Source organism: Camelina sativa, chromosome 15 (genome assembly GCF_030686135.1).
Source record: "Camelina sativa cultivar CO46 ecotype springtype chromosome 15, ASM3068613v1".
NCBI lineage: Eukaryota > Viridiplantae > Streptophyta > Magnoliopsida > Brassicales > Brassicaceae > Camelina > Camelina sativa.
In genome coordinates this window covers 26370017-26392971 of record NC_141894.1, presented here as the reverse complement: position 1 = coordinate 26392971, position 22955 = coordinate 26370017, and the positions used below count along the sequence as shown (strand labels likewise).

At 37.1% G+C, this 22955-nt stretch overlaps 5 protein-coding genes and 1 pseudogene across 6 annotated transcripts; 3 read left to right on the top strand and 3 right to left on the bottom strand.

The window, feature by feature from the left end:
- Window positions 1-4640: 4640 nt before the first annotated feature.
- Window positions 4641-5966, bottom strand: LOC104747402 (putative F-box/kelch-repeat protein At3g46050 pseudogene; annotated as a pseudogene). Its single transcript, XR_015581800.1, has one exon. The product of XR_015581800.1 is annotated as a putative F-box/kelch-repeat protein At3g46050 pseudogene (transcript).
- Window positions 5967-7633: 1667 nt separating this feature from the next.
- Window positions 7634-8305, bottom strand: LOC147927139 (uncharacterized). Its single transcript, XM_087487321.1, has 3 exons — window positions 8285-8305; window positions 7934-8041; window positions 7634-7879 (listed from the first exon to the last, which is right to left on the bottom strand). Exons 1-3 carry the CDS (start codon window positions 8303-8305, stop codon window positions 7634-7636), a joined length of 375 nt encoding a protein of 124 aa, XP_087343447.1.
- A 1042-nt stretch (window positions 8306-9347) lies between these two features.
- Window positions 9348-9995, top strand: LOC147927138 (uncharacterized). Its single transcript, XM_087487320.1, has one exon. The coding sequence runs from the start codon at window positions 9348-9350 to the stop codon at window positions 9993-9995; it is 648 nt and encodes a 215-aa protein (XP_087343446.1).
- Window positions 9996-13391: 3396 nt separating this feature from the next.
- LOC109129214 (uncharacterized) lies at window positions 13392-13935 on the bottom strand. The gene has a single exon (XM_019236952.2). It carries the CDS (start codon window positions 13827-13829, stop codon window positions 13632-13634), a length of 198 nt encoding a protein of 65 aa, XP_019092497.1. The 5' UTR covers window positions 13830-13935; the 3' UTR covers window positions 13392-13631.
- A 3028-nt stretch (window positions 13936-16963) lies between these two features.
- On the top strand, window positions 16964-19665 carry LOC147927137 (uncharacterized). The gene is made up of 6 exons (XM_087487319.1): window positions 16964-17299; window positions 17410-17416; window positions 17561-17760; window positions 17810-18393; window positions 18507-18759; window positions 19333-19665. The coding sequence occupies exons 1-6, from the start codon at window positions 16964-16966 to the stop codon at window positions 19663-19665; spliced, it is 1713 nt and encodes a 570-aa protein (XP_087343445.1).
- Window positions 19666-20064: 399 nt separating this feature from the next.
- Window positions 20065-22955, top strand: LOC147927136 (uncharacterized). The gene is made up of 3 exons (XM_087487318.1): window positions 20065-20469; window positions 20839-21085; window positions 22837-22955. The coding sequence occupies exons 1-3, from the start codon at window positions 20065-20067 to the stop codon at window positions 22953-22955; spliced, it is 771 nt and encodes a 256-aa protein (XP_087343444.1).

The following is a 22955-nucleotide window of genomic DNA, read 5'->3' as shown; positions in this document are numbered from 1 at the left end:
TCAGAGTCACAATAAACTGTTAACGTCAAATCCTTATCAGCATTGAGCAAAATACCATGAGCAGGAACACCCTTGAGAAAACGAACAACACGCAAGGCAGCGTCCCAATGAGCCTCACGTGGAGTTTTCATGAATTGGGACAAGACATGAACCGAGTAACACAGCTCAAGACGCGTGTGAAGGAGATACAGCAAACGACCAACAAGTCTTCGATAGCGCTTAGGATCAAGTGGAAGAGGACCATCATCTTTGGCAAGACCATGGTTCTTTTCAAGTGGCGTAAAAGCAAAACGAGAATCGGCCAAATCATAGTCGGAAACAATATCCAGCGCATAGTTTCTTTGAGAAATGAAAATACCGTCTGAAGCACGACTCATTTCAATGCCTAGAAAGTATTTGAGTTTCCCCAAGTCTTTCATAGAGAAACAACGACTCAAGTAGTCTTTAAACTGTCGAAGCATATAGGCATCATTCCCACAAATGACAAGATCATCAACATACACTAGAACATGAAGCTCAATACCTCCACGAGAATAGGAGAACAATGAGTAATCATCATATGATTGAACAAACCCGAAACGAAGCAATGAGTCGGATAGCTTTTTAAACCAAGACCGCAGAGCCTGCTTTAAACCATAAAGAGACTTCCTAAGGTGGCATACTTTACCAGGATGAGTGTGACGAAAACCCGTAGGAAGCTTCATGTAGACCTCCTCATCAAGATCACCATGTAAGAATGCATTATTAACATCCATTTGATAAACTTCCCACTGATTGGCAGCTACCAATCACAAAAGAGTCCAAACTGTGGTCATACGAACCACCGGAGCAAACGTATCATGATAATCTTCACCTTCAACTTGATTGTTACCAAGTGCCACCAACCGAGCCTTATAACGCTCTACCAAACCATCCGCATTATACTTGGTTTTATAGACCCATTGACAACCAATAGCAACCTTATTAGGAGGGAGATCAACAACATCCCAAGTCCGGTGAATTTCGAGAGCATCTACCTCCTTTGTCATAGCATTGTTCCAAACTTTGAGTCGAACAGCTTCTTTAAAGTGCTTTGGTTCGACATTGGAGACAATGGAAGCCAAATAACCCGATGACCTGCTGAAAAAGAGTCATCGGAAAAAGAGGTTGTCAAAGGAGACAAAGACATACCTTGAGCCGAAGACGAGGATTGAGTAGAAGCAGCGGAAAGAGCGTGACTGACGACGAGTGTACTATCAACATTGTAAAGAACATAATCCTGTAAGCGAACTGACGGAGTAGGTTGTCGTGAACTTTTACGAGGAGGTGGTAAGGACTGCATCGACAAAGAAGAATCAAACGCCGAGACTGAAACAGAGAGAGGAACAACAACAGAACCAGAGTTATCACTGCTAGACGGATTAGGTTGTCGATCCAATACAGAGGAGTCAGAAACAGGGGAAACAGAGGTAGGTGGAACAGTCTCCGATACAGAAGGAATCCCCCTATTGATAACAACCTCAGATACAGAAGAACTCCCCCTGTCTGCAACATGCGCGTCAGTAGAAGGCAATGGTGCAACCAACCAGTCATCATCAAGTGGTTGAACCGACGAAGAAATGGACAAAGAATCTTGTGCAGCGGAGTAAGGAAAAGAATCCTCACAGAAAACAACATCACGAGATACAACAAACTCATGCACTCCATATCATAAACTCTCCAGCCCTTTTTACGAAAGGGGTAACCAACAAACACGCAAGACCGACTCCTTTCCCCAAACTTATCTTTGTCACGAGTGACATGATGAGTGTAACAAGCGCAGCCGAAAACATGAAGCTGAGATTAGTCTGGCTTACATCCATAAAGAAGTTCATACGGAGTGCAACCTTTATGAATCGAAGACGGGGTGCGATTTATCAAATATGCAGCTGTCAAAACCGACTCACCCCAAAAATTTATCGGAAACTTAGCCTGAAAAGCAAAGCCCGAGAGACATTAAGAATATATATGTGTTTGCGTTCAACTCTCCCATTTTGTTGTGGAGTGCCAACACAAGGTTTTATGTACAATGCCTTTCTCACGAAAATAAGAGGACAAACACATGAACTTTGTTCCATTATCACTTCGAACAGTCTTGACCACTTTGCTAAATTGTTTCTCGGCATACGTTATGAAATTGGTAAGAACATTACGAACCTCTGATTTCTCAAGTAACAAGTAAGTCCATACTGCTCTAGAATAGTCATCGACAATAGTTAGAAAATAAACTGCACCACACGAGACAGGAACACGATATGGACCCCAAACATCACAATGAATTAATGAAAAACACTCTTGAGTTTTATTAATACTTTCTGGAAACACCTCTCGTGTTTGTTTTGCACGAAAACAGACACCACACGAGTCAGAACCAACAGAGGAAAAAGACTGAGAAAACAAATGTAGAGAAGAAAGAACTGAAAAACTTGGATGCCCCAAACGACGATGCCACAAAGCCTTATCAAGAGAAACCGTAGCTGCATGTATCTTCGTTGAAGCCACATCCGTAAGATAGTACACACCGTCACGCTCTTCACCGCTTCCAATCAGGGTCCTCGAAAAACGGTCCTGAAGAAAACAAATTATGTCAGTGAAAGTAGCGAGACACTTAGTTTGTTTCAAAATCTGAGAAACAGAAATCAGAGTGCAATTTAAAGATGGCACAAATAGAACATTCGTCAACGAGACTTTGTCCGTTAGAGACAAAACACCAACACTCATAGCAAAAGTCTTGCTACCATCGGCAAATCCAACCGAACACGTCGGAATGGACACAACATTGTGCAACAAAGAAAGCCTCCCAGTCATATGGTGAGATGCTCCTGTGTCCAAAATAATATCACCAAACTCAAGCTTACCAGACAGTTTGTCGGAACTATCGTTGCCTGATTTTTCATGAATCATCTGAGTTAAAACTTTCAACTGTTCAGATGTTAAGGCAAGAAAAATAGAGGAATTGGAGCTAGTCGCATGAGCAGTCATAGGTTTCCCACGTCCTCTTCCTCCACTAGAAACCATAGAACCACGACCTCCTCTTCCCCGACCAGGAGAACCACGACCACCACTAGTACCTCGCTCACGATCCATCCACCAATATGGAAAACCAACAAGTTGCCAACAGTCCTTCTGTTCATGCCCGGTACGACCACAGTGAGTGCAGGAGCGTCCCTTACCAAGAAGAGAACCAGTATGATCAGTCCGGAACAAGGAAGCATCACCGCAAGAAGACTGATCGCGGTTATCACTACGAGCCAAGAAACCGACAAACTCGTGATTTTGTTGAAGACTAGCAGAGGACATTCTTTGCTCTTCACGAATCACTTTAGAGTATGCCACAGCGAGACTAGGGAGAGGATCCATACTAATGAGAGTAGTGCAGAGGCCACCAAACCTCGAATCATCGAGGCCCATTACAAACTGATGAAGCTTCTCTTCATCTCTTTCTTCCACAATTGCAGACAAAGTGACACCACAGGAACAAACGGGACTCACTCGATAATTTTTCAGTTCTTCCCAAAGATTGCACAATCTTCCATAATATTCCATAACAGATTGACCATCTTGTCTACACGAGGCAAGTTTAGCCTTAATTTGGTGAACACGCACCTTGTTACCAATAGAGAAACGATATTGCAGCTCTTCCCACAATTCTTGTTCACTTGAGACAAACGTCATGGTTGAATTCAATTTAGACTCAATCGAAGATCGAATCCAACTAATGATCATGGAATTCACTATTTTTCCAATTTTCTAGATCAGGACTATCACTAGAAGGCCTGGGAATAGTGTCGCTGATAAACCCTGTCTTGCGCTTGACTTAAAGAGCATTCAACATCTCTTCAGACCATTGGATGTAGTTATCTTCAGTTAACAAAACTGAAGTGATCATAACACCAGGATTGTCTGAGCTTGACAACGTGTATGGAGGGATAGCAGTCTTGACATCAGACTGACCAACAATAACACCGGTGGAACCAGGTGTAACGGAGGATTCATGATCACCCATGATTTTCTTGTCACGCAAGAAAGCACAAAATAAGGAAAAGAATTTGAAGCTAGAAAAGCACAAAGAAAACGAGAACAATCGAAATAAACTTTAGATCGATTTAGGCTCTGATACCATGTAGAATTAAGATATCAAACTGACTTAATTTTATTTACTGCCCAAACTAGGGTATTTATACACAATACAATGAGAAAATAAGATAAACACAAACAGCACAAACTTAGGTTTTAAGCCTTATCACAAAAACCCCTAAGCCTTATCTTAAATTAGAGACTTATCCTCAATAGTCAACATTTACTCTATCTCACGTGATCCAAATCTCTGGACCAACTCGGATGAGTTTTATCCTGAAAGGTTTCTTGACAGTTCCATAGATTACAAAGGACGACTAAACTTTGAGCTTTTACCATTTGGTTCTGGTAGGAGAATCTGTCCAGGGATGATGATGGGAATCGGCTTCGCCAACGTCGAAATGGGACTGTTGAATTTGCTCTACTTCTTCGATTGGGGATTGCCTCAAGGGAAAACTACCAAAGACATTGACTTAGAAGAAACCGGATCGATCATTTTCAGCAAGAAAGCAACTCTTGAGCTTGTTCCATTTCTTCGTAACTAATTATGGAACCAATAGTCTAAAAGACAATGTAATATTTTCTTTAAACAAGCACAAAATAAAATCTCTTAAAAAATCATGCTAGTTGTACCAAAAAAACCTAAAAGAAAAAATCCGTACAAATTGTAAAACTAAATCGAAAAACTAAAATAAAATTCCAATGATCAGTATGTCACAATAGCATAATGCAAAAATAAATCAGGATAAAGTTTGTATTGGTCAAAAATACACACATTCTTAGACCATTCAACAAATCCCCAAAGCCTTCCTAAATCGCGTCTCTCAAACGAAATCTCTGCACACCAGATCTCTGTTTTACATTCATCGAAAGCCCAATTTCCACAAGTCAACTTCCACCAAACTGTTACTCTCCTTCCTCGGTCGTAACTTGCCACACAAGTTAGATAACTAGTAAAATATGAATCACGGGCCACTCCTTCAAGTCCCTCAACCTTACGACTCAACTCCAAACTCTCCTCTAGATCACACCACACTAACATCCCATCCGAAATCGATATTTGGTACATCAATGTCTCTATTTCTACCAAACACACCTTCGTGTTCAACTTAAACTCCAAACCATACATATCATAAACTTTTCCACCCATTACCAGTTTACCTGGAACCACACTCTTACGAGTTGTGAGATCTAGTACTGTTGTAGGCAATAATGGCTCCCAAATTTTGGTCTCTGGATCATAAACCTCTCCCCAATTCTTGATTTTGTGGGAGTTAGAGCCTCCAATCACGTAAATCTTACCGTCGATTACATCAGCGGCTGGAGATTTTCTACATAGACGCATATTTGGTAGTCTACGCAATTGATGTGATTCACAATCAAGAACCAACACTCTATTGCCTTTCTTTCCATATTCGACGAGGCCTCCGATTATGTAAATCTCTGAACCGATTGAAAGAACGGTGGAGAAACGGGGATGTTTATACGGCGAAGGGATTGGTTTCAGTTTCTGTTGTGTCGGAAATGGTAGAAGAGTGAACCAGCGAGGATCAGCGTGCACGTCAAAGCAGACGCAGAGGTGCTCTTCTTTTATTTCGTTGCGGGAACGTGTGGCCTCAAGATCAGGGGAAGCTATGAGAGATCGAAAATACTTGGAGACTAAGGAAAGAGTTGGACGGTGGAATTTAGAGACACGAGCCAAACAGTTGAGAACGATGTCCTCCGGTAATGAAGAAAACGATGTTGGAAGAGTCGTCGTCATTGTGTCTGTTACTGCCAGGTTTTAGGTTTTATGGTTTTATGGTTTCTCTGTTTTAAGTATTTATAAAGAAGATATAAATCATTGATTAAATAAACTTTAGCAACATTTCTATCATATTTTATGATAGGGAATTAGTGTTATTATATAGTAGTATTAATTAAAGTTTAGAGATATTGTGATTATTAATTTTATAATTTAATATATATTACTTGATAATTTGATGATGTGTATCTCAAATTTTAATTTAGAAATAATCTATACACTGTTATGGCTATTAAGGGAAAAATATCCATATAATTTTACACTTTTTCTTCGTAAATATTTACATCAAATGACATTTTTCTTAAGATGATCATTTAAAATTTTGTCATTAAGTGTAATTTAATTCTTAAACTCATAAAAAATTTCTCTCTCAAATTAATTATGTATGAAAGAGTCATTAAAACTTCAATTATTGTTACCTAATCAAATTTGAAAACTAAGATTTGATATAATAAAATATGATTTATTTTTAATTATTATATTTATAAGTTTTTGTTAGATTTTAAATTATTATTTTCCTATCATCTTTCTTTGATTTCATTTACAAACTGTTTTAAATTCTCATAAATACATATCATTAATAAATAAATATTTTTTTTGGTAAGCAGTAGTTTTTTTCCTACATATGTTGTGATTTAAAATTTTTTTAAAACAAACATATATTACTCAATCTATATGAAAAATGTGTGTATAACTTTCCACATCAGCGAGTTGAAAAAATAAAATAATGTGGGTTGATAATTTAAGAAGTTTTATTTGCTCACAATTACAATATTATAATTAATATTTTAAAATATTTCACCAAATAATGCGTGCAAATACGACAAATAAACAATATAAAATGATAGTATATATCAGACAAATTGAAACAATATAATTTTCTAAAAGAATTTGTATAATGAGATCATTAGATATTAATCTGGTATAATAAGACAAGAATATGAACTAATGAATGTTTTAAGACTATACACATATAATTATTTTGCCATATCCAAAATTACAATATACTAATATGAACTAAATAGTCATATTATATCAATAAAATTACGGAATTTACAGTTATCAATATACTACTATACATAAAATATTAATCTACCAATAGTTGCGGTGACTTTATGTTTTCTAATTTTTTTGAATTTTGTTTTAGAATTTCTTTTGGTTTTAATTGAACATTCAATTTTTTTATATGACCATCCGTTAAATTATATCCTCAAACAACATGTAATTAAAAAAAAAATCCTAAATTCAATTACACAGCCATGAGTAACTCTATATATTATTTCTTTATTTCTAATATCAATCTATTTGTTTTAATTGAATATTCAATTTGTTTATATGAATATCCGTTTAATTATATTTTCAAACAATATGTAATTAAAAAAAACTAAATTCAATTACACAGGCAGACAGCCATGTGTAATCTATTTATTATTTCTTTATTTCTACTATCAGTTTATTTGTTTATTTGATATCATATATACAAAAATATACATGTGAAATTAGAAAAATATATGTCGATTTACCAAACAATTACAATATTTAAAATAAACATTGTCATAAACAAAATAATTTAAAAAATTAATACAACTATAAGTTGTAGACTATATTACAATCTTTGGAGAAAATGTAACCTCGTTCCAAAGCACGGAAACCTAGGCTCCCCTCACATTTATTTTTACATAATCTATCCCAAGCAACCCAGTGCATACCTCGTGCCTTATCATTGGACTTCCATCAGAAGGTGGAAATAGCACTTGTTAGTTTAGACGTCAAATCCTGTGGCAGTTTATAACATGACATAACATGGGTAGAAAGTGCCAAAGCCACCGATTTAATCATAATTTCCTTACCACCCTTCGATAAACACTTTGCAGACCAACCATTTACTCGATCATCTAACCGATCTTTAACGTAGCTAAAAACCTTAGTTTTCGAGCCTTGCAGATTTTCAAGAATACTCAAATAAGAACCCATACCGCCCTTCTTAGAAATACCAATAACTAACTTCAACTGAGATCATATCTCTGTAGGAACCTTTTTGCCAAACATGATAGAGGATTTAGCCAGATTAACCTCTTGTCCTGATGCTCTACCATAGTTGCCGATTATATCCATTACCATCCTACATTCATTCGCCTTTGCCTTACAAAAAAAAGGCTATCAGCGAATAGCAAATGTGAAACGGTAGGACTACCACGGGCGATGGTAATACCCGTTATTTTCTCTTCCCTTTCAGCCTTTTTAATATTTTCTATCAAGACCTCTGTGCAGAGAATAAATAAGTATGGTGACAAAGGATCACCCTGCCGTAGTCCCCTCTGTGGTCTAATAAAACCTCGGGGCTGACCATTCAAAAGAACTTGATACGACACTGACGAGACACACCACATGATCCATAAGATCCATTTCCTATCAAATCCTAATTGAACCAAAACCGCCTCCAAAAAATTTCACTCAACCCGATCATATGCCTTACTCATATCCGTTTTAAATGCCAAAAACTCCGAATTACACCGGCGGTTAGTTTTTAGTCCATGGAACATCTCCTGAGCCACAAGAATATTTTATGTAATTAAACGACCAGAAACAAAGGCTGATTGTGTTTATGAAACCAAAAGAGGCAATAAACGCTTGAGCCGAAAACACAATACTTTAGAAATAATTTTGTAACTCACATTGCATAGACTAATCGGCCTAAACTCCCCCATCCGCTGCGGACGATCAATTTAATGAAGCCATGCTGGCCAAACAATTTTGGAGGCTAATCCACTATCCGACGTCCTTAATGGCTCGGGTGATGAAAGGGTGATATTTTAGAAACAAACATCCTCTGATGGCAAAAAAACCAAATAACCCATCCTTTGCATGGAGGAATATTTATTCAACCAAGGGTTTCGTGGAACAGGGAGCGAGATGGGTGGTAGGTTCCGGTTGCTCCATTTTGGTTTGGCGTGACCCATGGTTACCGGATACTCGTCCAAGATCAGCGAATGGTAGGGGGAGATTGTGGCTTCCGAGTTTGATGGTTAATCATTTAATTAACCCAGTTACAAAGGATTGGCATCTGCCTATTCTTGAGGAGTTTTTTTTTATCCAGTGGATATATCACTTATTCGGAGTATACCGATTAGTAAAACTTATCAACCGGATAGATTATTATGGCATTTTACTAAGTCAGAGAAGTATTCGGTCAAATCAGGATATCGGCTTGCCCGAAAATTAATCACGGATGTTGAGTATGGGCCGACATGTATGCCCCTACGGGCTCAGTCGTGGAAATTATATGTACCCCCGAAGATTCAACACTTCTTCTGGCAGATTTCCTCGGGTACTCTACCTGTGTTAGAACGGCTTGCGTATCGGGTGTCCGATGTGATGCTTTGTGTAAGCGATGTGCATCTGCAGTGGAGACTATAAACCATGCGCTTTTTGAGTGCCCTTGATCGCGATGTATTTGGGAGTTATCCCCTGTGTTGTTAGATACGGGAGGCTTTCCTTATGCCTCGATTTATGCGAATTTGGACTTCATATTCTGGCAGGCGTCTTCACAATTCGGGTTTCCGATATAGCTCTTCGTCTTCCCTGGATTATATGGTCAATTTGGAAAGATCGAAATAAAAAGGTTTTCCAGGGTACCGAATTAGAGCCAATTGATATTTTGAATCAAGCGGTTAGTGATAAATTATTGTGGAAGGAGGCAAAGTCTTATTCAGTGAGATATATGTATCCTCTACTTTTATTAGAGGACATGGGTTCCTTTCCCCGTTGTCAGGTCGATGGTTCTTGGAAAGGTACGGACCCTTTTCAGGGTTTGGGTTGGTGGTGTTGTAGTGGAGAAGATTCAACGCTGCTTTTGGGAGCACGGAGTCATAGGAGAGGCCTTACTCCCTTACATGCGGAATTACAAGCACTGATATGGGCTATGGAGTCTTTACTGGTGGCTGGAGTTGATTGTCAGGCTTTTGAGACGGACTGTGCAGAACTAGTTGCGATGGTGCAGACGCCAGAGGATTGGCCCGCTTTCTCGAATCTGCTGGAGGATTTTTCATTGCTCCGATCTTCTTTCCCTTCCTTCACCCTAGCCAGGATCCCATGAGACTTAAATGTAAGGGCTGACTATCTTGCCCGGTCTTCAAAATCTTTAATTTTTGAATCCACTTTTGTAAACTCTTTTCTTCAGGGTTGAGCTACCAATCTTGGAATTCTCTTTTAATTTTATTAATGTTTGGTTGAAAAAAAAAAAAAAAATGTAACCTAGTGTTGTAGTATGGATATCTCCTAGTTAGTATTTATGACATACAATGTTTGCAGTTAGCTTATATTTTTATGGAATGTCTTGATTTTTTTTAATTATATACTTTTGGTTTTACAATAAACATGCTTTTAGTAACATGATTTGTTGGTGGTGGTGGTGAAGGTTTATGATGCCACATAAGAAGGGGATGACGGTTTTGTGGATAGTTGTATGAGAATAAGTGATTTACAACAATACAATTTGATAAAAAGTGGTAATCATCGACATCGGCATCGCAACTAAGTGCGTGATCATAGGAATATCTTTGGCGTGTACATATTGTGAAGTTTGAGGATTCTAACAACTATTAAAGTGTGTCAAGCTCATTCAATACCACATGAAAATGTGGAAGACCATTCATATATAGTAATTACTAATTAATATAAACAAAACTCAAACAAAAAATTACAGGAGAAAATTATGAGAACTAAGTACATTGGGGAGACGCGAGAGGTCGTCCACCAATAGCAAGTACAAAGATTACAGATTTATTAATCTCATATTGGAAGGCTTAGCGGGTTAGGAAAATAACTAAAAATTGGGCTGACGTCGTCAACAAACAAAAAACTCTGGATAGGGTCATAGGGCTAGAGAGGTCGCTGATTGCTGAGTCCGTAGCTTGTTATGCTGCCGGTATTCATGAATGCGTTAAAATAAGCAAACCTAGGAAGTGTTTGCTTTGCGAAATCAGAATCCAAACGCGCGTTGGTTCATTATAATCATAATAAATTTGGTGCACATAAACGAAACAAAATCGTAGTCAACTCTTGTGTGAGAACAAGATTAATTTGAAACAAAAGATCCGAGAACATTATTCCACGCAGGATTTCAAGCTCTTGCTTTCTGTCTCCTTTCGTGCAGGGAAGGATCTAGATTGAGTTTCAACACATTGCAGGGAAAATTATATTCTTACACAACGTAGACATGAATATAATGTTTTTATCTCTTAAACTCATACTCAAGATGTTTTTTAAAAAAATGTTCAAAAAACAATCGCAACAAAAACAAAATATACTAGGTAATAATCCGTGATGTTGCACAGAGTAAAATTTTTGTTTGAAATATTACATTTGTAAATATATTTATTTAGTATAACATTTATAATACAAACTTATACTGGTTTGTCTCCTACCAAAAAAAAAACTTATACTGGTTTGAATTCATCAAGTTTTATGAAAGTTTAAAATAGTTATCATTTTACAATAAATTTTTGATTGACATGATGGCGGATCTGGATAGAATGTGAACCAAATTAGTAATCGTTAGATTTTCTATCAAAATTTTAAATTATCAAATAAGATAAAAATCACAAAAACCTAAAATTTCATGAAACAGATAATTTAAATAAATTTGTTTACCCGATCAAACCCGTCTGCTAAGCCATCCCGCAACGGGTTTAAATATTTTGAGCCGTAAAATATCTTTGCATCCATCCCGCTTGAATTCATGAGATCCGTGTGGGTCATACATGCATTTCAATAAATCAGTTTTTCTAACATATAAAATATATTTAAAGTTTAAACTTAATTAATATTAATAAAGTTAAGTGATAAAGTTTTTAAGAAGAAAACATTTATTATTATTTTTTTTTTGTTAAAAGCACAATGGCATATAGTTGTAAATAATAAATCTAAATGAGGCTAAATAGTTAAATGTGTCTCGAGCTCTCTGGCGGCGGCATATCAGTTTTTTAAGAGAATGCTTCTCTATTAATATGTAGGGGATTGATAAAGTTAAGTGATAAAGTTTTTAAAAATAACACATTTATTTATTTATTTTGTCAAAAATATAATGGCATATAGTTGTAAATAATAAATTTAAATGAGGCTAAATAGTTAAATGTGTCTCGAATTTTCTGGCGGCGACACATCAGCTTTTTCAAGAGAATGTTTCTCTATTAATATATAAGAGATTTTATCTAAACAATTATACTTCCTCCGTTTCAAAATATAGGATGTTTTGGAGAAGTTTTTTGTTTCATAATATAGAATGCTTTTAAATTTCAATGCAACTTTTAGATTAGTTTAATATTTTATATTATGCAGTATTGTTTCTGATTAGTTGAACTTGTTAAAAGTAAAAACTTCTTAATCTGCGTGTTTTGCTTAAAACATCCTATATTTTCGATTTTGAAACGAAGAGAGTATAATTTAGTTAGAGAATCTCTATAAATAACAATAAAATAACAATTAAAGAATCAACCATGGCTCAAAAGTGGTCCTCATAAAGATGCCTGCAAAATCGGTCCTCCAAATAAATAGCATTAAAGTGGCTGTTTCTAAATAAACAAAGAATATATCTTGCTAAGACTTAAAGATAAAGAATAATAAATTTGTGGATTGGCTATATCCTATATGTAGTATGATCAAGTACGGGAACGATTAAAAAATGATTGTGTCTGATCGGTTGCATCAGAATTAACATAAAATGGTCCAACTATTTTAGCAACATATACACAAATACTCATAAGCACGCGTTACAAAATCTGATCAGTATGTTTCTATTCCAAGTTCCAACCTAATTATGTATTTGGTGGTAACCAAACAAATATGTACCGAATTGGCGATTTGTTCATCATTTTTTATACGCTTTTTACCGAATCGACAACTTGATTGTGGTTTAACCGTCCTAGTCTTACCTGCAATTGAAATGACTGACCAATCTTTTTTACCTTATTACATTTCTTTACAGCGAAATTAGAAACTAAGCATTTTATAATGCTTTTTATAATTAAATGAGGTAAAATCTATAACTACAGAAACTAGAAGCATCTGACAAGACATCACTCAATCTTTTTTCCTCTAGCTACTCCAATTAAACTATATAAGTCTTTGAAAGAAACTGTTAAGGTTAATGTCGTGGTGGATTTAGGTTATGTGTAGCTTCGACGGTTTAGGTAGGAAACAAAGAAAAAAGAATATAGAATTATGTGTGACTTTTGATAACTTGTAAACACTTATCACGCAATAAACAAACAGTTGACAAGTTAAGCTTAAGCGTCAATTAAGTTGTCAGGCTTATTAATAAATCACATAAAATAAAATTAATGAGAAATCGGTTGAACCTAGACACGTCTAATTGACTTATTGTCCGAAAACGGGACCAGTGTGTTTACGCACGTCTTATTCGTCAACCTCTTTTCAGTTTGCCCAACTATGTTTCAGATCTGTTCTGTTCCAATTTGGTAACATTTAGTCATTTACTGTTGCAAGAAATAGTTTAATATCGTAATCCACGGTTACAAGTATTTTATTTCCACAACAAAATTTCAACACTGGAACCTAAAACACGAAATTAGAGAAGGAAACAAATAATTACAAACTCAAGTGATAACGTATGAGAATGACTAAAACTAGTTCTTATTTTTTTTGGAAATTAAGTAATATTGAATGTACATGAACATTCATTTATCAAAGGAAATAAAGACAATATACAAACTCAGGGAAGAAAGCCGATGATGTAAGGTGAAGAAGGGCGATAAGGGGAGGGGGAGTAAGAGTAGAGGCCATGGCGGTGGTGAGCATGAGGCGGAGAAGAGTGGCTCAAGAAGGTTCTGACGGCGTCAGCCACCACCACCAAGAACTCCATTGCTATCTTCATAATCCCTATGCATAGCTCTATTCTCTTTATCACCATCCTCTCTCTTTCTCTTTCTCTCTTAGTTTTTTTTCTTCTCTACTTTGAGGTTCTTACTCCATCTTCTTTGTCTTTGGTATTTATATAAAGTCAAACATATAACATGCACGCCATGTGAATTATATGTGTATAATTTAAAACTATTGGATAACTTGTTTTGACATTTATATATAATCTATTCTATTTAAAAAAAAAAATTGAAAACATAAATAAAATGGCAGAATGTTTTTTGCGGTTATATTTATTAATTTTTTTTTTATTAAAGGTATTCAATTTTATAAATAAATGCCCAATGACCTATTTTCGGATTTAGCCCCATTACAATCTCCAAAGGGCCTAAACTACATACATCAAACCAAGTAATAATTGTGAATCAAAATTGATCCAGGTTTAAATACGAACCGGAATCAAACTGGCAATCGTTTACCCTAATCTCCAACTGAAGAAAACAGTTGAAGCCGCCGCCCAAACTTTTGCGGATGCTCATCAGAACAGGACCTCCGACGAGCCTGGACGACGCGAGTTAAACGGAGATGGTGATCCAAGATCTGTTGCCATCCCGCCACCGTAGAGCAGCTTTGAGGAGGAAGAAAAGAGCTGAGCTTCCATTGTCGAAGAGATACAGGCTCATATATGAGAAGAGATAGGCGGTAGGGAGTAGATCTGAAACCTTCGACGGTGGCTTATCTCCTCCTTGCCGTAGACGACCTCCCCTATCGAACAACAACCCTGAAAAACCTCCAGAATCTCCGATTTTCAGATCTAACCACCTCCTCTCTCGACCCTTGCCATGAATCTTCCTTTTCTACTCCTCGTCGCACCACCGCCGATAGAGCTCTTACCGTTGGTGTGTCGAGGAAACTTCTCCCTTCCACTGCTCCCTTGATTTTGACCACAAAGCTTTCACCGGATTGATGCAGCAGTTAACGGATGAAGCGCCATGAGCCTCGGGGCTCTCGTCGTCGCCGGAATCGATGGAGAACCCCCAACAATGGTGCAAGAAATTGTAATCAGAAGAAAAAGAAGAATTTGGGAGAGAAAAAATCGCCGCGTGTGAGAACTACTCGCCCCAACTTTCTCTGTCGACTCATATTTATTAAATTTTATATATCGAAATATGAAATGTATCGCATTTTTGCACTTATTCATTTGATATTTTTGGAATGGAGACTAAATCAAAAGAACTTTTACATTTTATGAGTTTTCAGAATAAAAAATATATTCGTTTATTTTATTCTTAGCCAAGAATTTCTTACCCATTGCATTCCTTATTTTTGTAACTCTTTACGATGCATATATTGATCCTAGCTAAATAAAAAAAGGTGACCATATGATTTGCGTTTTTGTTTTTAAAAGCAACTCCTCTCTCTCCTTCTATCTCAAATTTGTACCCTCCTAAATAGAGCAAGAGTGCAAGACCCATGCCTCTCGTGAATTTTAGTCCTGTTCGGTAGCATAGTATCTACGACTACTTTATGTGATAGAAAACATGTACACAAAGTCACAAACTAACACACCGCTGCTGCGTCTTATCTCTATCGTGGGGACTTTGAATTTATTGCAACGACTCTTTAGCTTTAGTCTTTAGATGAAGATATGACTTTTTTTGTCCGTCCTTGCAAAGTATTTCCAATAATTGCGGCGACTCTTCTCAATGGCTAACAGCGTTTCACGAATCACGACCGTGATTGTTATATATCATTTGTGTCTTTTTCCTTGTTCGCGACGGTAGAGTCGTGGAAACCGAACCTTGCCTTCATCTACCAAAATTTAGTCAGGTATATACGTGAAAAAAAACTAGAATTAATAAAAGTAGCCTCCAAATTAAAGGAACATTAAAGAATTCAGAAAATATGTTTTAACAATTGTTATTACAAAAAGTCAGAAATAACGTTTGAATTGGTAACTTTTATCTGTATATTTATGAATATATGAAAATCGATATTTTGTTTTGGATATAACTTTTAGCTAAAAGAAGTAGTTTCACACATTTGACATTAAGAGGTAGTTTGGAGCATCAGTTCATTAGAAAAATCATGCAACCAAGCAAGCAAGCGCGTAAGTACCCGATCACTCACATCATATGTATGTTTTAATTAATTAATTGCGTGTTAGAGAAGGCTACGTGAAACCTTTTTACATATAGGAAGCCGATATAAAGACAGCTCCATACACCAAATATTTTAGGTATTCCGTATTCGATATCGGTCTGATATCTGAAATCCGAATGAGGTCGCTTCTCAGAACAAGTACATGTCTAAACATCATTTGTAGTGAGAATAAAAAGCTTACTAGATTAGAATCCCTGCTCTAGAGCACGGATTGAAAGTCTTTTTATTTATATTATAATTTTAAAATAAAATATAATTTAAATGATTATTTTAAAAAGTTTTTTTGATTAAAACATTATGCAATAAAATCATATGCTAAATATGATGGCTTGAAAAAAACACATATTTTGTAAGTTTATATTGTTAATTTTGTAATTTTATGTATGAGAAATGGTTATGTACTTGTTGTTGTTTTTATTTAATTTTTAAGCATGTTTGGTGAAAGTTTTTTAATATGACCGTGTTAATGTAAGATTTTATTTTCAACTACACAATAAGATCTAGACAATCACGATTAAATGTGATAAATTGCCAAGATTTTATTATTTTTTACGCGTAACAATATATTTTTATACCTAACAGTATATATTTTGTAACAATACATGGAATACTAAAGTTTTATTTTGGAAATTATATAAATCATTGGAATATTCTTTTTAAGAAGATTTTTCGGGATATTCTTAAGTGTATACATATAGTCCAAATATTGATCAATTAATCTATAACTTTTTTTTTTGTAACCAACCTATATTTAATCTATAAACTATTTTATAACTAACTTATAAAAATTATATAGTCTACAAAAAAAGTTGTGTACTTCCGTTTTATGATATATGAGATTCATATTACAACATAGTGAGAAATTAAAAAAGAATCATTCTTAAACACAAACATTCCCATATAAAATCTAGTGAACCTACTTGTATTAAAATATATTTTCTACCTCATCATGATGATTTGGTGAGATTTATGGTGATTCTGAGAGATTTGTAGGACAAAAAACAAAATTGGGTTGATGTTGTAATGTTGAACCACGATGAGGCTAGTGAGGAGGTCACGGTGGACCCTGTGTTCGGTGTTGTGGTGGGGGAGAAAGCGAGTACAGACGTGGATGTATCTGATTTGGAGGAGGTGGAGTTTGATCAAGGGCAGGGAGAGTTAGAAGAAGCGAAGCCTGCAAGCGTGGATAACAGTCTTTCAGAGTCTGGTACGGGAACTTCAACTAAGGTGGAGGTAGGCGAGAAGGGGAAAAAGGGGAAGGGGGTCTTGGTGCTTCGGGGAGTTTCTACTAAGAAGAGGAATGCCAACATGCTCCTGTCTCCTAGACGTAGGCCTCCTTCAAATGGTCAGGAATCTGGGGTAAGCGGAATCACAACAAGGTCCCAGGAAGGAGATAAGGGATGTCACGGTGGAGGAAAGCCACCAAAACCCAATATCTTTAAATGAATGTATTAAGTTGGAATTGCCAGGGGTTTGGTAATAAGACCACAATTGGAAATCTCAGAGATTTATGGCATAAACATATGCCAGATTTTTTATTTCTCATGGAAACAAAACAATCTTTTTCTTTTATGGAACAATTTGTGGGTCATTTTGGTTATAAAAATTTAAAAACTGTAGAACCTATTGGTTCAAGTGGAGGTTTAGATTTATTTTATAATAAAGATGATTTTGATATCTCGATTGTCTTGGCCACAAATAGATTAATTGATATTGAAGCTTTACACAATGGCAGAGTTTTTCATATAACCTTTGTATATCGGGACCCAGTATCCAAAAAGCGAGATATGGTATGGGAACAGTTATTACGGATAGGTTCTGTAAGATCAGCACCTTGGCTGGTTGTTGGGAATTTTAATGAGCTAACAGGGAACCACAAAAAAAGAGGGGGGTAAGCTAAGACACGCGGCGTCATTCCGCTCATTTAATGGTATGATCCAGGATTGCGGGTTTCTGGAATTCCCATATCTTGGGGATTGGTTATCATGGAAAGGCTGGAGGGATAAGAAACCAATTCGGTGTAGGTTAGACCGGGCTTTAGGTACGGAGGATTGGCATGATCAGTTTCTGGACACGGTTATTGAATATTTGCCTATGATCGCTTCTGATCACAAACCTCTGGTGGTGAGTATTGGGGCTAAGCGACCGCGAGGACGTCGGTGTTTTATGTTTGATAGACGTTGGGTTGGTAAGAAGGGTTTGATGGAGGCGATTTCCATGGGCTGGGGTAGAGCTCAAGGTCCGGGCTCACCTAGTTTTGTGTCTAAAATTGGGAGTTGCCGACGGGCAATATCTAAGTGGCAAAAAACTCAGGTTCCTTTTGGGAGGGATATGATTGAGGATCTTAAACATCAGCTGGCGGTGGCTCAAGAGGACGATTCGGTTGACCCGCGGGTGCTTTCGGAGTTAACTTCTCGTTTACGCAAGGCCTATAGGGCTGAGGAGATTTATTGGCATCAAAAAGCCGGAATCAATGGATGAGAGTGGGGGATAAAAATACAAAGTATTTTCAAGCAAAAACAAAGCAATGATGGGCTAGGAATTGGATAATTGGACTGCATGATAGGAATAATAACTGGTCTACGAAAGAAGAGGATATTTGTAATACTGCAGTATCCTACTTTGAGGATTTGTTTACTTCAATTGATCCAGAGTCTTTTCAGGAGGCTTTAAGTGAGGTTGATATGGTAATTACAGAGGAGGTCAATGAGCGGTTAACAGCTCCGGTCACAGAGGCAGAGGTTCGTAAGGCTCTGTTTATGATGCACCCGTACAAGGCGCCGGGACCGGATGGGATGACAGCGTTATTTTTCCAGAAGGTCTGGGGGGTTATCAAGATGGATCTTGTTTCCATGGTCAATCGGTTTTTTGAGGAGGGTGTTTTTGATAAGAGTTTGAAACAGACGCATATCTGTCTTATTCCCAAGGTGGCTAAGCCTACCCGGATGGTAGAATTAAGACCAATTAGCTTATGTAATGTGGGGTACACAGTAATTTCTAAGATTTTTTGTCAAAGGCTCAAGTTGGTGTTACCAAAACTTGTTTCGGAAACACAGTCTGCCTTTGTGCCAGGTCGACTGATTTCAGATAACATTTTGATTGCCCAAGAGATGTTTCATGGCCTTCGGACTAATCCATCCTGTAAAAGGAAATTTAAGGCAATTAAAACGGACATGAGCAAGGCGTATGATAGGGTCAAATGGGGCTTCGTTGAAGCTTTATTACGAAAAATGGGTTTTGCGGACAAATGGGTCTCCTGGATTTTGTTTTGTGTCTCTTATGTTGAGTATAAGGTACTAATTAATGGTCAACCAAATGGTTTAATAAAACCGGAGAGAGGTTTGAGGCAGGGGGATCTGTTATCTCCTTATTTGTTTATTCTCTGTACGGAGGTGCTAATTGCGAATATTTGGAAGGCTGAGAGGAATAAACTCATATCTGGGATTAAGGTTGCTAATAAGTGTCCACCAATTACACACTTGTTGTTTGCGGATGACAGTCTTTTTTTCTGTAAGGCTGACAAGGATCAATGTGGAGTCATTTTGGCAATTTTAAAGACATATGAGGCGGTTTCGGGTCAACAAATAAATTTCGAGAAGTCCTCAGTCCAATTTGGACATAAGGTCGAAGAGGAGGTTAGGCGTGAGATGCAGGGAGTGCTTGGGATATCGAATTTGGGCGGGATGGACTCTTATCTGGGGATCCCTGAGAGTTTGGGAGGATAAACGAAGGTTTTCTCCTTTGTTCGGGATCGGCTACAGAGTCGGACTAATGGTTGGACGGCAAAACAACTTTCCAAGGGAGGGAAGGAGATAATGATAAAATCGGTTGCAACTGCGGTACCGACTTTTGTCATGTCGTGTTTTCGGTTGCCAAAATCAGTCATGTCAAAGCTTACTAGTGCTGTGGCAAATTTTTGGTGGAGTACGGGACAATCTGGGGGTATGCGTTGGTTAGCTTGGGAGAAGTTATGTGGGAGTAAGCAGTTGGGTGGTCTGGGTTTTAAGAATGTAGATAATTTTAACACTGCTTTGTTGGCAAAATAATTGTGGCGGCTGATTGATTCACCCGATTCCCTGTTTGCACGGGTTTTCAAGGGCAGATATTATAGGAACTCGAATCCTATGGATCCGATATGTTCATATTCTCCATCTTATGGGTGGCGGAGTATTGTTTCAGCTAGATCTTTGGTTAATAAAGGGCTTATTAAACGGGTTGGGAATGGTGAGTCTATTTCTATATGGACAGATCCATGGGTACCAGCTCAATCCCCAAGACCAGCTATGAGTAAGGGACCTTCTCAGGACCCTTCTTTAAAACTTTCTCATCTTATTGATCACCAAACTAATTCTTGGTGTATGGATATGCTCCGCCAGCATTTTAGTCCGGAGGATGCTGCCTTGATCGGGGCTTTACCTTTGGGGAGTACCCAGAGGGAGGAATCTCTAGGCTGGCATTTCACGAAATCCGGGAAGTATTCGGTTAAATCAGGGTATGATACGGCACGTTCGGCAAAACAGGAGTCTCAGGTGCCTTGGTTAGGGCCGGACATTAATCCCCTTCTTGCGAGAGTTTGGCGGGTGGCTTGCCCACCAAAGATAAAACATTTTATGTGACAAGTCTTATCCGGCTGTATATCGGTTACGGCAAATCTAAAGAGGCGGGGTATTGCATGTGATGCAGGTTGTGCTAGCTGTGGGGCTGATGAGGAAACGGTAAAACATGCTCTCTTTCGGTGTCCGTCAGCTCGACAGACTTGGGCTTTAGCTTAGGTGCCGATTGGCTCAGTCTCATTTCCTATAGATTTCCTGTATGCAAATGTGGATCATTTCTTGGGTTCTGGCAATCCGGGTTCTCGTGTGGAGGCTTTTTCTTGGATTATGTGGTATATTTGGAAGGCGCGAAATGCATATGTTTTTGAGAATATTAGGGATAAGCCCGATGAGGTCGTAAGGTTAGCGGTAGGGGAGGCGGCTATATGGTTGCAGGCTCAGGCCGAGGATGAGGGTGACAATTTAACATCGAACCCTACCCACACTAGTACTCAGGAATTGGGGCGTGTTGGGCAATTGCCTATTGATTTTTCTGGTTACAGGTGTTTTGTAGATGGTTCGTGGAAAGCAGGGGACGCCTTTGCGGGTGCAGGTTGGGTGTGCTCATCCTATCAGGAAGCATCGACGACGAAGGGAGCCGCCAACTTCAGACGAAGTCTCTCCCCACTGCATGCTGAAGTAGAAGCCTTAGTTTGGGCTATGTGGTGCATGATTGGCCATGATTATCGAGAGGTGACTTTTTATACAGATTGCTCAGACGTGGTGAAGATGGTGTCTTCCCCCCATGACTGGCCGGCTTTCAAGACCTATCTCGACAATATCAGGATCAATAGGGAGGAGTTTTCTTCCTTAACTCTATCTTATATACCCAGAAATGCTAATGTAAGTGCAGATTCTTTGGCACGCCAAGCGCGTACCTCACTGCACCATATTTTGTTTGTAAACTCTTTTCCTTCTCATTGGCTCATATGAGCTGATCTCTTTGTTGACAAAAAAGAAAAGAAAAAATTGGGTTTATTCACATCATCGATCCGAAGTGCTAGTGTATCACTACTTCAATGTGTTTCTCTTAACAACAAAAAAGATAAACAAATTAATTTCTGATATAGAATTTATCAAAGCTTATCATCTGCAATTTAAATTTGATTCAAAAAAAATCATCTGCAGTTTTATCTAATATGGTATTTGAATATAATAATTTTCACACAAGTTGCTAACAACGACGAGAATATGACGACTATGTAGATTTTAAAAATCTGGGTTTAATCCAACATTGAAAGGAAATTCCCTACATTGAACCTGTTTTTGAGAGATTGAAGAACAATATTAAAACTAGAACCAACCAACTCTTACAATTATGTTCCGATTCTTAGATATGTTTGCCACAAATGAGCTGAGAGAGACGTGGGTTTGCATATACTTGTAGCAGCTGCGATGGAGACGATGATTTTTGGTTCCATCTAGACGTCTAGAGATCAAAAGTGGCATGGGTCTTTTTTTATTTTTGATCTTTTGACAATATAAGTGGGAGTCTGGGTTTTTTTTTTTTTTAAGAATCCTTCAAAATAACACCTCTAGAGGTGAGATTTGTTTATTACAGTTTCTTCAAGTAAAAAGGTATCCAAAATCTCTCAAAATCAGTTTTTAGTAATTTTTGAAAAGAAAGTGTTAATTTTGAATAACAGTGGATTTGATATGATTTTTAGAAATTCTTGATTGAATAACAAGAGATTGTGAGTTATTGTGAATGATTTTGTTAAAATGTCAAGTTCAATAACATGAGATTTGAGAAAGGATTTTAAAAACACAAGTTGAATAACACATAATTTTAAAAGAAACTCAAAATCTATTAAAATCCAAGTTTCAATACCTCCTCTAACACAATCTGAAGATAAATTAATCCTATATAATTATTATTTATGAACTGAAATTTTATTTATGTTTTAATTAAATCATATACAGTAGTTTACTAGTTTATTTATAATATATTTGTAAATAATAATATTTGAATAAGAGTTACTAGAATTTTTGAGAAATACCCTAGAATAGCACACTTTTAAGTTTTTCTTCCAAATCTAGCACACATGATCAAATTTCCAAAACTAGCATTTGTATATTAAGATTATTATTTAACAATTTTATTTTTCTCTAAAATCAACTTCACGATTTTAGTTCTCAAAACTCGAAGATTCTGAACTGAGATCTTCATATCTTTTCAATTAAGTGACAAATCGATCAACTGAAACCAATCCAATAATAATCCACATCAATAGCATCTTCATTTACCAGATTCTCGAAGATCAGAGTTTTTAATTTAAACGGCACTTCTGTCATCTACAATAGTGAACACGGCGGCAGAGAATCTTCTGAGTACAATTACGGCGGATGATTGGGGGAAAGTATCGGCGGTTCTGTTTGATATGGACAGTGACGGTGTGCTTTGTAACAGTGAGGAGCTTTAG

What these genes read in the sequence shown, in the direction of transcription:
- LOC147927139 (XM_087487321.1), bottom strand. Translation starts at nt 8,305, where the DNA reads ATGGATCTTATGGATCATGTG. An exon ending in TGGATCTTATGGATCATGTG is followed by an intron (nt 8,042 to 8,284) that starts GTGTGTCTCGTC and finishes TTTTTTTGTAAG; the next exon opens with GCAAAGGCGAATGAATGTAG. An exon ending in CTATCATGTTTGGCAAAAAG is followed by an intron (nt 7,880 to 7,933) that starts GTTCCTACAGAG and finishes ATTTCTAAGAAG; the next exon opens with GGCGGTATGGGTTCTTATTT.
- LOC147927138 (XM_087487320.1), top strand. Translation starts at nt 9,348, where the DNA reads ATGTATTTGGGAGTTATCCCCTGTGTTGTTAGATACGGGAGGCTTTCC.
- LOC109129214 (XM_019236952.2), bottom strand. Translation starts at nt 13,829, where the DNA reads ATGGTGATAAAGAGAATAGAGCTATGCATAGGGATTATGAAGATAGCA.
- LOC147927137 (XM_087487319.1), top strand. Translation starts at nt 16,964, where the DNA reads ATGTTGAACCACGATGAGGCTAGTGAGGAGGTCACGGTGGACCCTGTG. An exon ending in AGTTATTACGGATAGGTTCT is followed by an intron (nt 17,761 to 17,809) that starts GTAAGATCAGCA and finishes ATGAGCTAACAG; the next exon opens with GGAACCACAAAAAAAGAGGG. An exon ending in CAGCGTTATTTTTCCAGAAG is followed by an intron (nt 18,760 to 19,332) that starts GTCTGGGGGGTT and finishes CTCTGTACGGAG; the next exon opens with GTGCTAATTGCGAATATTTG.
- LOC147927136 (XM_087487318.1), top strand. Translation starts at nt 20,065, where the DNA reads ATGGATCCGATATGTTCATATTCTCCATCTTATGGGTGGCGGAGTATT. An exon ending in CGGCAAAACAGGAGTCTCAG is followed by an intron (nt 20,470 to 20,838) that starts GTGCCTTGGTTA and finishes TATATTTGGAAG; the next exon opens with GCGCGAAATGCATATGTTTT. An exon ending in GGACGCCTTTGCGGGTGCAG is followed by an intron (nt 21,086 to 22,836) that starts GTTGGGTGTGCT and finishes CATCTACAATAG; the next exon opens with TGAACACGGCGGCAGAGAAT.